Source organism: Sus scrofa, chromosome 3 (assembly GCF_054392235.1).
Source record: "Sus scrofa isolate SSC_HxYL_T2T_F1_AM1 chromosome 3, Sscrofa_HxYL_maternal_Yorkshire_Landrace_v2.0, whole genome shotgun sequence".
Lineage (NCBI taxonomy): Eukaryota > Metazoa > Chordata > Mammalia > Artiodactyla > Suidae > Sus > Sus scrofa.
Window position 1 is genome coordinate 68,654,706 of NC_139385.1, and position 13,790 is coordinate 68,668,495.

Consider the following 13,790-nt stretch of genomic DNA (forward strand, 5'->3'; position numbering starts at 1 on the left):
GCCTACTCAGCCTGTGCCCACTCCTCAGCTCGGGCATAGTGCCTCCCAGTGGAGCTCCACCGTGGCTGGCGCTTGCGACTTTCTCTGTTTACTTGTCCTTTCATGCCACAGGGGTCAGGGTAAGGCAGGCTGAATAGAAGAGAGGCTCCCCCAATGTTGAGAGCCTCAATTTGCAGACCCAGTGTGTAGCCCATCACTTCTGGGCCTGTTAGGGAGGCCCTTACCAGGTCCCCAGAATGCTGAGGTTAGAGAGCAGGAGCACAGGCAGGGTGCCGGGATCCGCACAGGAACCCCTCTGTCTTCGCCAAGTGAGAGGTGGAAGGGACTCCGCCAGGGAGGCTCAGAGGCCCAGGTGGCTTGAGAGGAGTTCTGGTTTCAGTTCCTGACTGTGTCACAGGCCCCCTGGTCAGGCCACCCCTGAGGTCCTGGTGGTAGGCCTGGGGACCCCAGGTAGGCCTGGGGTCCTCCTATGAAAGAGCAGGGGCTGTGGGGAGCCACCTACACCCTCCCTCAGGGCTGTCCTTGCTTCTGACACCACATGTCCTGACGGTTCATCCTCAGCTATTCGGTTTGCTCTGGAAACCTGGAAATCACCTTTGAAACTTCCCTTCTTTGTTCTCGCTGCCAAGGGCAGAGAGGGAGTAGGGAGGCCTAAGAGGCAGAACCGGGGAGTTCCCAGTGCTTGAAGCTGTCCCTACTTGGCTCTGAGAAAGCTTGTGAGCAGCTCATCAATGTCAGCGTTTGGAACCCTCCTCCCAGGCTGCTGCTTGTGCACTGCCCCCTTCTCCCCTGCTCCCCAAACCCTGGTCCCCAAGAGAGAAATAGATACCAAGGAGAGAGGAGGTGCTGGTGACAGCTCAGTCCCTCCAGAGACCAAGCCGTAACCTGAGCAGAGGTGTGCACTTTGAGGTCACCCAAGGGCGTGTGATTTCCCCTGGGACGTGTAATGGGCCCTTTTCTGGAACCAGCTGGGAGCTGACCAGATCTTCTAAAACCAGGCTGGGGTCACTTAGAGTCCCCCTCCTCTAGGCCAAGAATTCGGGGTGGTGCTGGCACCTTTGCCTCTTGCCCTTTCCAGACTCCTAAGCCCCTGGGAAAGGGCTGCGGGATATCCTGATGGAAGCCTCTAGAAAAGCAGCATCCGGGGCTGTGGTGACGGATGTTTTCCTGCTTCCTTTGGTGATGGTGGCAGGGAGGGGCTGGAAGGGAAAGGCTTCCCAGGTGGACAGCTTTGATAACTCTCCTTTAGGAGGAAGTGGAGAGAGGAAGTCCTTTTCCTATGTCCCCGTCACCTCAGTCCCCAGATCATCAGAAAGATCCCTGAAGGGTAGCTGACCCAGGCTTTCTCATTTCCTCCTCCGTATGTTAACTGCAGGTCCTGGCTCCCTTGGAAGTTGGCCAGGAGGTGTTGACTGGAGAAGTCTGCTGTGAACCCTGGGCCCAGCTTCTGTCAGGAAGCAGCCTCGGGAGAGCTGGAGTGGAAGGAGCTCCAGGGAGGGGCCCCTTGACCAAGTGTGGGGGTGACGGGTAGCCTTGCTTTCCAGATAAGACTCTTGGGTCCATCTCTAGGGCCCTGGCCTGAGTTGCCAGTGGATCCTTAGAAAAACTCAGATGTAGCACATCTGCCTTTTCTTGACTTGCCCACCAAGGGTTGAATAAATGGAGAAAGTCTGACAGTCTCTCAAGGCCTAAGGCCTGAAATGTAGGTACCTTCCATAGAACATGCCGACAGACTCTGAGAGACTTGATAGTTACCTGAGACTTTTTTTCGGTATTAGTAAATTTTTTTTTTTTTTTGGTCCTTTCAGGGCTGAACCCACGGCATATGGAGGTTCCCAGGCTAGGGGTCTAATTGGAGCTGTAGCCACTGGCCCACGCCACAGCACATCCGAGCTGTGTCTGTGACCTACACCACAGCTCACAGCAATGCCAGATCCCTTAACCCACTGAGCAGGGCTAGGATCGAACCCACAACCTCATGGTTCCTAGTCAGATTTGTTTCTGGTGCGCCATGATGGGAACTCCAGTAATTTTTTTTTCCCCTTAATTTAAGGCCCATAAGTCCTCATTTTTGACAGTTGTGCTTTTATATAAAAGTATGAATCACGGAGTTCCCTTCGTGGCTCAGTGGTTAATGAATCCGACTAGGAACCATGAGGTTGCAGGTTCCATCCCTGCCCTTGCTCAGTGGGTTAAGGATCCAGCATTGCTGTGAGCTGTGGTGTAGGTTGCAGACGCGGCTCAGATCCTGCGTTGCTGTGGCTCTGGCATAGGCCAGTGGCTACATCTCCGATTTGACCTCTAGCCTGGGAATCTCCATATGCCACGGGAGCAGCCCTAGAAAAGGCAAAAAGACAAAAAAAAAAAAAAAAAAGTATGAATAATGAGCAAGTAGACATGCAGGAAACTATATACCCTGCTCACCCACCCATGGAAAAGGCCTGTGCTGGAAAGGAACAGAATACAGCAGGAAATGAGCGAAGGTAGAGAAGGAGAGCTCAGGAACTGCAGCCTCATTTTTGAGGAGCGTTTGGGAGGGAAGGGCTCTGGAGTCTGTTAGCAGGAAGGGAGAAGTCTGCCTTGAGGTATAAGAGATGGTCCCTGCCAGTGAAACCAAACCACCTCCTGAGACTTTCCACTGGGGCCGTCTTGCAAGTGGGGCCAGGAGCTCAGGTCTCAGCCTGGTAACCCTCATCCCTAGGGGTGGGTGGGGGTGAAACTGAGGCAAAATAGCAGGGAGAGGAGGGTTTGGTGCCTAAAAGTTGTCAGAATGACTGATCAACTTATCAGAAAGACAGAATCAGGAATCCCAAGGCCTGATTTAATATTCCGACCTTGGTAATTATCTGTGTGACTTTGGACAGGTTGCTTAACCTTTCTGAGACTCATTTTATCTATAAAATGAGAGAAACAATACCTACTTTATAAAGGGTGTTGATGAGGGTAAAATGTTGCTGACTCTAAAGCACAGAACAAATGTGAGGGGTTTCTACCTATCAGTTTACTGCCGCTTAGATAGACAGGGTCTAACTTGGACCACAAGTGGAGTATGTGTGTGTTTGTGTCACCCATCTTCTCCCTCCCTGCCACCCACCCCATGCTAATTAACTGGCTTGTCCCCTATCTCCAGCATCTCCAAGGCCACCAGCTGTTTTTCTGGTGGAGAGGAACTGGGAAATGTGGCTTTGGCCAGCACGGGAGAAGGGATCTTTATGTATACTAGCAAAGACCCAATTGTTACTGAATCCAAACTGGGCTGCTTTCCCCAATTATCTCCACTGGTCTTCTGGCCTCCACTTTTCAGATGCCAAGTTTTAACCCAGAACAAAAGCCCCTGTCCAGGACTGATTTATAATCCAAATCTGCTGACGGGGCCCTAAAGTGTCCCTCCCCTACAGGACTGCACAGGGCTTAATGTTACCAGGAAGCTTTTCTGCCTCCAGTCTCTTCACTTCTGCCCTTTGGCCCTAGACAGGAGGTGGCATCTGTCTTTGGGTCCCCATGAGGTGGCCTCCCTGGGGTTCCTCTGTCCACTTGTCCAGCTTGGAGGACCAGCTGGCAAAGACACCCTAGCACCACCCAGGAGACCAGAGCTACAAGTTACTTCTAGGAGCGGCTGTGGGCGGAGGCTGGCGGTTCTGAGAGTGGTAGTTCTCCAGCTGGCTCCCCTCAACCCCTTTCATCTGAACATCAGGGTTCATGTCACTTGTTATTCAGCCTTCCAGTGGCACCAGAGGAGTCATTTCCTGAGGGTAGGCTCTGTGCAACAGGAGCCGGGGTTTATCCTTGCCGGAGTCAGGCAAGGGGCGCTGAGTGGGACCCTTTGCCTGGAGCGTGAGAAACAACAGGCAGAAGCTCGAGGGAGGCTCGGGGGTCTTCCTGGCTGGTGAGGCCCGATCCAGTCTGATCCCAGGGGTCAGGCGTCAAGCCAAGAAACGATGCAGAATTGGGGGTCCAAATAAGACCACTCTGGGCCGCCCCGAAGAGAAGCCTCGGATACACGCCTCGAGGTGGCTCGCCTGCCTTCGTTCCTGTAACCATAGCGTAGGGAGCGCCTTAGCCCCATTCCCGATCCAGGTCGCCCAGCCCGAGCGGTTGGCCTTAGGGGACACTTCGGAAAGACCGGGTAAGTCCGATTCCCCTTGCCAGGGCCCGGAGTCCCTCCTCTGTCCCACCTCCCCGCGCGGTGGCGCAGATCATGACTACAAGGCGCTGGGCCGCAGGGCACCGGGAGGGGCGGGGGTCCGAGCCACCGGACGGGGAGCGGCGAGGCGTGCGGGTCGCGGCGGGTCACAGCCCCCCTCGGGGCGGGCCTTCGCGTCCCGCCCCCGGCCTCCGCCGACCCCCCCCACCCTGTTTGACGTCAGGGGGGAGGGGACGGAGAGCGGCGGCAGCCGGGGAGAAAGAGCCGGCGCCCGCCGCGGTGGCGCGGGGAGCCCGAGCCCAGGGGCGCCGAGCCGAGCCGGGCCGAGGGGCGGTGGCAGCCGGGCAGCGGAGCAGGGCGGGCGGGCGCGCGCGGGCGGGCGGCGGCGCGCGGGCAGGGGCGGACCGTGGTCGGAGCCGAACGCGAGGGCGGCGCCCAGGGATTCCAGCCGCGAAGAAGAGGTGAGTGAGGCCGGGGTTGCCCGGGGCCGGGGCTAAGGGGCTCCGGCCCGCTGCTTTGTCCGCCGACTCGGGAGGGGGCGGCCTGCACGCGCGAGGGACAGGGTCTGGGGGCGCAGGGAGGGGCGGCGGCAGGGACAACTGTCCGCCCGAGTGCCTTCTTACGCCCCCCGCGGGCTGCCTCGCGGGGGCTCGTAAGCGGGGCAAGCTATTCCCTTCGCTACAGGGTCCGGAAGCGCGGACTGGTCATGGGGAGCGGGGGTCCCCCGTGCTGTCCGGTCCGAGGCCGGGATCTTCTCCAGGTCCCCGAACTGCCCCCGGCTTTGCCACCTCCGACGGAAAGTTTGGGGCGGGCTTGGACGGAGGCCGATGTTGTGGGATCGGATTTCCCTGCCGCGGCCCCCCAGCCTCCCGCCCGCTCCGCTCCGCTGGGGAGGCGGGCTGTCCTGGAAAGGCTGGAGCGCTCGCCTTGCAGCCGCGGGGGTGCCATCCACGGCCCGCCGCTCGGGGTGGGCAAGGGTCGGGGGCGCGAGGCCGGGATCCTGCACCCCTCCACCCCCGCACCGCAAGGCTGCCCGTTTCCCCCGCTCTGGGAGGAGCTGGGAGCAGGGGCACCACTGTGCGAGCAGAGCATCGGAGTGCGCCGCGGGGTCCGATTCGGGCCTGGGTAAGGGGCCGAGGGAGGGCTGGGGGTGTGTTGGGGGACTGGTTCAGGGGGTGAACGCATCCCAGGTCGCCCGCCCTTCCCGCGCTGGGGTACTGGGCCGACAGGGGGCGTCCATAGCCCGGGCACCGCCACGCTCCCAGCGCCGCCGCTTTGTTTGCATTCAAATCCCCGGAGCTGGGGGAGGGGAGAACGGGGTGAGGGGCGACCGGGGACCGAGTCTTGGCGGGGACCTTTTGTTTTTGGGTGAGCACATCCGTAGCTTCAGTGTCTCTGTGGCCAGCATTGCAGGGCTGGAGCAGTGGAAATTAATCCAGATGGCCTGCCCTGGCTGGGGTCCGGGGGGCGCAATCCCTGAGTTGGGAAGGTTCATCAGACGACGGGTAGCACAGCAGGCGCGCCGGCCCTACTCGAGGAGCCTCCCGCGGTCCGGGAGGAACCCCCGTGGCCCTATCCACCCGGTCTTCACCGCCCCCCCCCCCGCCCCCGCCTGAAAGCGCCGCCGGGAGATCCCTGATGAGACCAGAGCTGGCTCTGTTGTCCCGTCGCCCCTCAGCCTGAGGGCTGGTGTCTTCTATCTAGGAGGCAGTGCGAGGAACAGGATGAGGCCCCGGTCATTTCCACGCCCATCCCACCCACTTCCTGCCTCCCTTCGTGGGCAACAAAGGGGCCTTGGGAAGCGGGGCCCCACCAGCTCCAGGCCCCACTTCAGCCCTGTGATGTGGAAAGGGGCTGGGGGCTCTGCCTGGCCATTGTCTGCGCTGGGGGAGGGGAGGGACTGGCGCCTGGACCCCCGCTTGCCCGAGGCACCGAGTCCTCCCTGGAGGGCCTTTCCCACCACCACCCCACTACACACTCATCCCCCTGCTAAGGGGTTTGTGCCTCAGAATAGGTCTTGGGGCTGGCTGGAGCCCGTGTAGGTACTGCTTCCAGAGGTTATTTTAAGAAATCCTTACAATCTGTCAGGCCTGGGTGGGGGAAGGGGGGGGTCCCCTTTTTATTTTCTTAAACAACTTCCTGTGGAGGAGTGGGGGAGGGCTAGGAGGCCGGCCTTTCTCCGGTGTCCACTCTTCCAGCTGACTCAGCTCACCCGTTCTCCTCAGGGAGACCCCATGGTCCTTTGAAGGCTGTGGTGGCTGAACCCAGGTGTGGGCGTGGGCTGGGTCTGTGCTCCAAGCTCTGGGGCAATGGAGGAGGAAGTCCTGGAGAGGCCTGATCAGATCTTCGGTCCAGTCAGTGCCTCCTGGCATGGCTTGTGTGGGCCCCCTTCGGTCTGTTTTCTCTGGCTGTGATTCTGACCCTTTCTTTTCCCCCAGCAGGGCAGCTGGCCTGGAGCTTAGAGGTGGGGCGTGTGCCATGGCCCCGCACTGGGCTTTCTGGCTGCTGGCAGTGGGGCTGTGGGGCCTGGGCATTGAGGCTGAGGTGTGGTGGAACCTGGTGCCCCGGAAGACGGTCTCTTCTGGGGGTGAGTGCCTGGAGGGTGGCACGCGGGGGGCCAGGAGGGACTGCAGGGGGAAGGGTGTGCTAAGGAATTGTTCTCTAGAATGTGTCAGATTTATTCTGCAGTTGGACTCAAGGCCTACTGATGTATGTGACACAGCTTTCTAAGAAATGAGAGAGGTGTCAGGGACCCAGAACTGGGAATCCAGGCCAGGCCCTGGGGTACCTCTCCTGACACTTAAGCTGCCCCTGTTATGCGAGAGAGAGCGCCCATCTTGCATCGCTCTCCCTGTGCCTCACTTCTAAAAGCATCACTAGCACTGAGAGCCAGGATAGGTATGAAACAGAGGGTGTCCCCCCACCCCCATCCTGCCCTCCGCACCAAAGTCTTTCTAACTCTCTGCCCCCAGGAGCCCTCTTAGCAACCCTGATAGATCTGCTCTGCTACTCTGACACTCAGGCTGTCTGGCGGCCCTGGATGCGCACACACCTGTATGCAGAGGTGATGTCAGGTGTTTGTATCATCCATGCACTCTGGGGACCTGGATGAGCTCACCTCCCACAGGCTCCTCTTGGTGCTAACGAAGCCCTCCCTGGCCAGCCTATGTCTGGCCCCATTGCTGGCTCTAAAGACTAAGGCTGGTTTAGGGGGACCCTGAGGACAGGTCGCTGGCTACTTGGGGGACTGACGTGGGAATCCGGTGAATGTTGCGATGTCCTGGTGCCCTGCATGGTGGGTGGCAGCAGGGCTTCCCAGCCCCGAGGGCCTCTGGTCCCCACCTCTGCTTTCCCCTGGCCTCCCAGCCTGATTCCATCTCCTGCCATCCCTCCTGGTCCATGGCTAGCTCTGCTTGGATCTCTAGCAGCCTGGATTTGGGTCTCACTAGAGGAAAAGATTTCCTAAGATAAGGAGCACCTACAGCTTCTGTCCGTTCTGTCCTGCTGGATTAGGGGCCAGTGCCTAGCTGGCCCTTAAGGAGGGCCTCGGGCAGCAGAGCAAAGAAGGAAGCAGCAGCTGAGGAGGCCAGGGTGAGGGTGGGGGTGCCCAGCTCTGCAGCCGGAGGTGCTGCTGACCCTGAGGGTGAGAGCCACCAGCCTAATGGCTTCCTCTGGCCGGAAGCGGTGGCTGAGAGCGCCTTCCTTCCTTCTCACCAGCCCAGATTTGCCTCCTTCCCGGCTGGGAACTGCCAGGGAGGCCTGGGTGGAGCTGTTAGAGCCAAAAGCCTATTCAGTAAAGGCCCTTTATTGCCTGTCAGGGAGCCCGGCTGGCATCTGCTTGTGGTGTGCTGGCTCCAATGTGGGGAACGGGGTGACCACCACATTGAGGAAGCCTGATTTGAGGGAAGGTCTGCTGCCCCAGAGCCCTGCTCACCCCCGCCTTGTCCCCGCAGAGCTGGCCACAGTGGTGCGGCGCTTCTCCCAGACGGGCATCCAGGACTTCCTGACACTGACTCTGACCGAGCAGACCGGGCTTCTGTATGTGGGGGCGCGGGAGGCCCTGTTTGCCTTCAGTGTGGAGGCTCTGGAGCTGCAGGGAGTGGTGAGAGGTGGGGGAGTGGGAGGCATGGGGTGGGGGTGGGGGGCGGCGAATACCCGAGGGCTTCACGTAGGCTGTTCCCCTCAGCTTGAAAGCCCGCACCCCTTCTCTTCACCTGCAGTGCTTACTGCTTCAGCTGCATTTGCGCAGCTGGGACTTCTGTCTTCCACTGGAGTAAGCTCCCAGAGAATAGGGACCACGTATTCTCACTTGGTGTCCCTGTGTTGCTGCTACAGGCCGTGCTTGTGGCACATGCTCAGTATGTCCCTGGGACGCTGCTGACTTGCCCCCCTCCCTGTTCCCAGATCTCATGGGAGGCCCCAGCTGAGAAGAAGGCCGAGTGTATCCAGAAAGGGAAGAGTAACCAGGTGGGTGCTCTCGACGCCCCGAGGGGTGTGGGGGTGGTGGGGAATGGTACATACTCTCTGCCCAGAGCCCGCTCTGCCCCAGTGCTGGTCTGGGTCCTTGTGTCCCTGTGTCCAGGTTCTCATCCTTTATCTGTGTACGCAGTGAAAGCCTATAGCGTAAACTCTTATCTCCCCAGACGGAGTGTTTCAACTTCATCCGCTTCCTGCAGCCGTATAACACATCCCACCTGTACGTCTGCGGTACCTACGCCTTCCAGCCCAAGTGCACCTACATCGTGAGTGCCCCTCCGCCCCAGCCCCTCAGGCCCTTCCCCAGCCCTTTCTCATCGCCCTTTCCCTGCCCCTAGGACATGCTCACCTTCACTTTGGAGCGTGGAGAGTTTGAGGACGGCAAGGGGAAGTGTCCCTATGACCCAGCTAAGGGCCACACTGGCCTCCTTGTGGGTGAGTGGCTGTCCTGAAGGTTGGGGGTCCCCCAGGGCTTGATCCCGCTCTGGGGCCACATGGCCTGAGTGCCTCTGCGTGTGGGCTGACCTTCTGTCTCCCCCAGACGGGGAGCTCTACTCGGCCACGTTCAATAACTTCCTGGGCACGGAGCCTGTCATCCTGCGGAACATGGGGCCCCACCACGCCATGAAGACAGAGTACTTGGCCTTCTGGCTCAACGGTGAGCCCCAGGAGCTGGCGGGCCAGCAGGGGTGCTTGCGCTGGGGGGAAGGCGTCGCGAGGGTTTCAGTGCCCCGGCTCACCCTCCTCCCCCGCCCGCCCGCAGAACCTCATTTTGTAGGTTCGGCCTATGTCCCGGAGAGCGTGGGCAGCTTCACGGGGGACGATGACAAGGTCTACTTCTTCTTCAGTGAGCGCGCTGTGGAGTATGACTGCTATGCCGAGCAGGTGGTGGCTCGCGTGGCCCGCGTCTGCAAGGTACACACAGAGCCCTGAGGTGGGCCGCCCCGGGAGCCCATCTGCTGGGCGGGGCTGACCAGCAGTGTCCCTTCGCCATCTGCCAGGGTGATGTGGGGGGCGCGCGGACGCTGCAGAGAAAGTGGACCACGTTCCTAAAGGCACGGCTGGTGTGCTCCGCCCCTGACTGGCAGCTCTACTTCAACCAGCTGCAGGCACTGCACACCCTGCTGGACGCCTCTTGGCATAACACCACCTTCTTTGGGGTTTTTCGGGCACGGTGGTGAGTTGGTCGGGAGTCTGGGGAGGGGGAGGAGCGGGTTTGCAGGTTAGGGATAGCTTTTGGGGCCGGCCTCGGTGGGAGGTTCAGGTCAGTTGGGAGGAAATTGGGCACCTGCCCCTTTTCAAAGCCCCTCCGTGGGTGGTGGGCCCGGCCACATCCCCAGTGGCACTTTGAGCTGCCATCTCATCAGGCGTGCCCATGACCTTCTTGTGCTTGGGCCCTGCCTTCCTGCCACATGCCCTGGGCTGTGGTTAAAGTGGGTACCAGGCCTTGACCCTTGGGGTCCCTCCCTCGCTGTGACAGGGGGGACGTGGACCTGTCAGCAGTCTGCGAGTACCAGTTGGAAGAGATCCAGAGGGTGTTCGAGGGGCCCTACAAGGAGTACCACGAGCAAGCCCAGAAGTGGGGCCGCTATACTGACCCAGTGCCCAGCCCGCGGCCCGGCTCAGTGAGTCGTCTGGGGCGGGGATGCCCTGGTGCCCTCGGCTCCACGGCCATTCCCACCAGGCTGACAGCTATCCCCACCCCCACCCCGCCCCCAGTGCATCAACAACTGGCACCGACGCCACGGCTACACCAGTTCCCTGGAGCTGCCTGACAACACCCTCAACTTCATCAAGAAGCACCCGCTGATGGAGGAGCAGGTGGACCCCCGGTGGGGCCGGCCCCTGCTGGTGAAGAAGGACACAAACTTCACCCATCTGGTGGCTGACCGGGTGGTGGGGCTTGATGGAGCCACCTATACAGTGCTGTTCATTGGCACAGGTAGGCACACGGGCACGGTTGAAGGTCTGTGTGCCCGAGGCAGGGAGGTCCAGAGTCACCCTGGGACCCTCGTGCCCTTTCTTTAATACCTGTCCTCCCCACCCCCCACAGGAGACGGCTGGGTGCTCAAGGCTGTGAGCCTGGGACCCTGGGTCCACCTGATTGAAGAGCTGCAGGTGTTTGACCAGGAGCCTGTGGAAAGCCTGGTCCTGTCACAGAGCAAGGTAGTAAGCAGTGCCCCCCCTCCCCACCCCACCCCACTGTCCCCACACCTTCCCCAGTCGTGTGCGTGGCCTGTACAGGGGTGGGGAGATGCTCAGGCAAGTCCCAGGAATGAGTGCTGATGGAATCTGGGCCCTGCAGGCATTAGGCTCTATATCTGGCCTGGTCCCCACGGGGCTGCGTTCCCAGGACGGGTCCTCGGCACCTGCACCCAGTGCCCTCAGACCCCTTGGGGTTGCACCAGGCCTCTGCTACTCATGGCCTCTTCTCTGATGGCGCCCCTACTGGCCAGGCCTCAGGCTGCCTTGCTTCATGACGTGATGGCCCCTTTCCCGCCAGTCTGGACCCTGAAGTGCTGCTGCAGCTTCCCCATATGCTCCGCTCTCTTCTACCATACTTGGGGGGCTTCTGTCTGCTCGCCTTTCAACAACTCTGGTGGCTCAAATTGTTCCCCAGAACACGGAAAAATGGCAGAAAGTCCATGGTCGAAGAAACACACGGAATTGACCATCGCCCCTCAAACAGAGGAAAAGGCCTCATGCTCTGCTGGTGCTATTGTGAGGCTGACTGGCCCTGCGGAAACTGTGCTTCCTGCGCTATTTATACTTTCCTGGAGTTTTGTGTGTGTGTGTGTGTGAGTGCATTACACTTCTTGGCCTCCCAGGTCCGCCATTCTGCTCTAAGAAGGTCACACCCGTAAGGTGCTTAGGATTGTGGCTGGCTTACAGTAAGCCCTCTGCCTGTTCTTGGTCCTCAGATTTCCCTCCTCAGGATGTGGGCACCACCCTCTCCTCCCTGGGGCAACTTTTGCCCTTGTGTCCCCAGCAAGGGTCCTAGCTGTGTCTGCCCCGCTCAGCCTCCCTCCTGTGTTTCTCCAGCAGAAGCTGCTCTTTGCGGGCTCCCGCTCCCAGCTGGTGCAGCTGCCCCTGGCCGACTGCGTCAAGTACCGCTCCTGTGCTGACTGCGTGCTGGCTCGGGACCCCTACTGCGCCTGGAGCGTCAACACCAGCCGCTGCGTGGCCGTGGGTGGCCACTCAGGGTGCGTGGGGCTCTGCTGGGCCCTGGGGCTGGGGGGAGCTGCAGCCAGGACACTGACGGCCTCTGCTTCCCCCACCAGATCCCTGCTGATCCAGCACGTGACGGTCTCAGACACCTCGAGTATTTGTAACTTCCGGGGCAGTAAGAAAGGTGAGCTATCTTTTTAGTCCCCCTTGGGGTGGGGGGGCTTGGCTGAAGTGCCTGCACGCCCCCCACTCCCCCCACCCCACCCCGGCCCTGAGTTTCCTGCACTCACTCTCTGCTCTGCTTTCTTTGCCGCTGCAGTCAGGCTCACACCTAAAAACATCACGGTGGTGGCAGGCACTGACCTGGTGCTGCCCTGCCGCCTCTCCTCCAACCTTGCCCACGCCCGCTGGACCTTTGGGGGCCGGGACCTGCCTGCGGAGCAGCCCGGCTCCTTCCTCTATGACGCCCGGCTGCAGGCCCTGGTGGTGATGGCTGCCCAGCCCCGCCACGCCGGGGCCTACCACTGCTTCTCCGAGGAGCAGGGGGCACGGCTGGCTGCTGAAGGCTACCTGGTGGCGGTGGTGGCAGGCCCGTCAGTGACGCTGGAGGCCCGGGCCCCCCTGGAGAACCTGGGCCTAGTATGGCTGGCTGTAGTGGCCCTGGGCGCTGTGTGCCTGGTGCTGCTGCTGCTGGTTCTGTCGCTGCGCCGGCGGCTGCGGGAGGAGCTGGAGAAAGGTGCCAAGGCTGCAGAGAGGACCCTGGTGTACCCTCTGGAGCTGCCCAAGGAGCCCACCAGCCCCCCGTTCCGGCCCGGGCCCGAGACAGATGAGAAACTCTGGGACCCTGTGGGCTACTACTACTCAGACGGCTCCCTCAAGATCGTGCCTGGCCACGCCCGGTGCCAGGCCGGTGGGGGGCCACCGTCCCCGCCCCCTGGCATCCCCGGCCAGCCCCTGCCTTCTCCAACCCGGCTCCACCTGGGGGGCGGGCGGAACTCCAATGCCAATGGTTATGTGCGCTTGCAGCTAGGAGGGGAGGACCGGGGCGGCCTCGGGCACCCCCTGCCCGAGCTGGCTGATGAACTGAGGCGCAAGCTGCAGCAGCGCCAGCCGCTGCCGGACTCCAACCCCGAGGAGTCCTCAGTATGAGGGGACCCCTCCACGCAGCAGCGGCGGCGATGGCGCGGGAGGTGTGCTCCCACTTTTGCACAGGCACCAGCTACCTCAGGGACATGGCGCGGGCACCTGCCTGCCACCGCCCGGCCATGAGGACCTGCTCTGTCAGCATGGGCACTGCCACTTGGTGTGGCTCACCAGGGCACCAGCCTCACAGAAGGCACCTTCCTCCTCTGTGAGGGGCTGTGAATCACGGACGCATGGGACCCCAGCAGCCAAAATGTTTCAAGGCAGAAGTTGGAGACATGGGTGTGCTTGTGTATATACGTGTGTGTGGGTGTGTGCATGTGTGCGTGTGCGACATAGTCCTCCTGTTTCTGTCGAGTCTTCCCTTGGTGTGGGGTGGTCCTGGTGGGTCATTGGAGCTATGAAGGGGAAGGGGTTGTATCACTTTGCTTCTCCTACCCCCACCTGTCCCCCGTGCGGGCCAGCCATGTACATATGGGGGTGGGTGGGGCAGGGTGCTGTGCCCCTTTGGGGGAGCACAGGGCTCTGGGGTGGGCCGGGTCCTGCTCCCAGGGCTGTGAATGTTTTCAGGGTGGGGGGAGGGAGATGGAGCCTCCTGTGTGTTTGGGGGAAGGGTGGGAGGGGCCGCCCCCTTGGCCCTGGCGTTCTGTGGTGTTTCCTACTTGTCCTCCGTGATGGGGCTGGGGAAGGGTATGGGGGGAGGGGGGAGGAGAGAGGGTGGGCATGCTGTGGAGGGTGTATCCTCTCCCAGCCCTAGGAGGAGGGCTCCTGACAGTGTAACTTATTGTGTCCCCACGTATTTATTTGTTGTAAATATTTGAGTATTTTTATATTGACAAATAAAATGGCGATAATGAAA

The 13,790-nt window shown here is 60.8% G+C and overlaps 1 protein-coding gene across 11 annotated transcripts; it reads left to right on the top strand.

Moving 5' to 3' along the window:
• Window positions 1-3,599: 3,599 nt before the first annotated feature.
• SEMA4C (semaphorin 4C) lies at window positions 3,600-13,790 on the top strand. 11 transcript variants are annotated; one of them, XM_021087262.2, is made up of 15 exons: window positions 3,600-4,126; window positions 6,586-6,731; window positions 8,098-8,246; window positions 8,549-8,611; window positions 8,788-8,886; window positions 8,959-9,055; window positions 9,162-9,278; window positions 9,384-9,535; window positions 9,622-9,797; window positions 10,101-10,245; window positions 10,340-10,562; window positions 10,674-10,786; window positions 11,663-11,823; window positions 11,902-11,972; window positions 12,108-13,790. In XM_021087262.2, the coding sequence occupies exons 2-15, from the start codon at window positions 6,623-6,625 to the stop codon at window positions 12,935-12,937; spliced, it is 2,505 nt and encodes an 834-aa protein (XP_020942921.1). In that variant the 5' UTR covers window positions 3,600-4,126; window positions 6,586-6,622; the 3' UTR covers window positions 12,938-13,790. The 11 variants fall into 11 exon arrangements, with proteins under 11 accessions (XP_020942921.1, XP_084874804.1, XP_013851425.1 ...); XM_085018678.1 differs by having other exon boundaries at window positions 11,666-11,823; XM_013995971.3 differs by lacking the exon at window positions 3,600-4,126 and adding an exon at window positions 4,399-4,605 and having other exon boundaries at window positions 6,583-6,731.

Bases quoted from the DNA above. Each gene is read 5' to 3' on its own strand.
- SEMA4C (XM_085018677.1), top strand. From the start codon at position 6,515: ATGGCTTGTGTGGGCCCCCTTCGGTCTGTTTTCTCTGGCTGTGATTCT. The intron at 8,612-8,787 runs GTGGGTGCTCTC...TTATCTCCCCAG, and splicing joins AGAAAGGGAAGAGTAACCAG to ACGGAGTGTTTCAACTTCAT. The intron at 10,787-11,662 runs GTAGTAAGCAGT...GTGTTTCTCCAG, and splicing joins TGGTCCTGTCACAGAGCAAG to CAGAAGCTGCTCTTTGCGGG.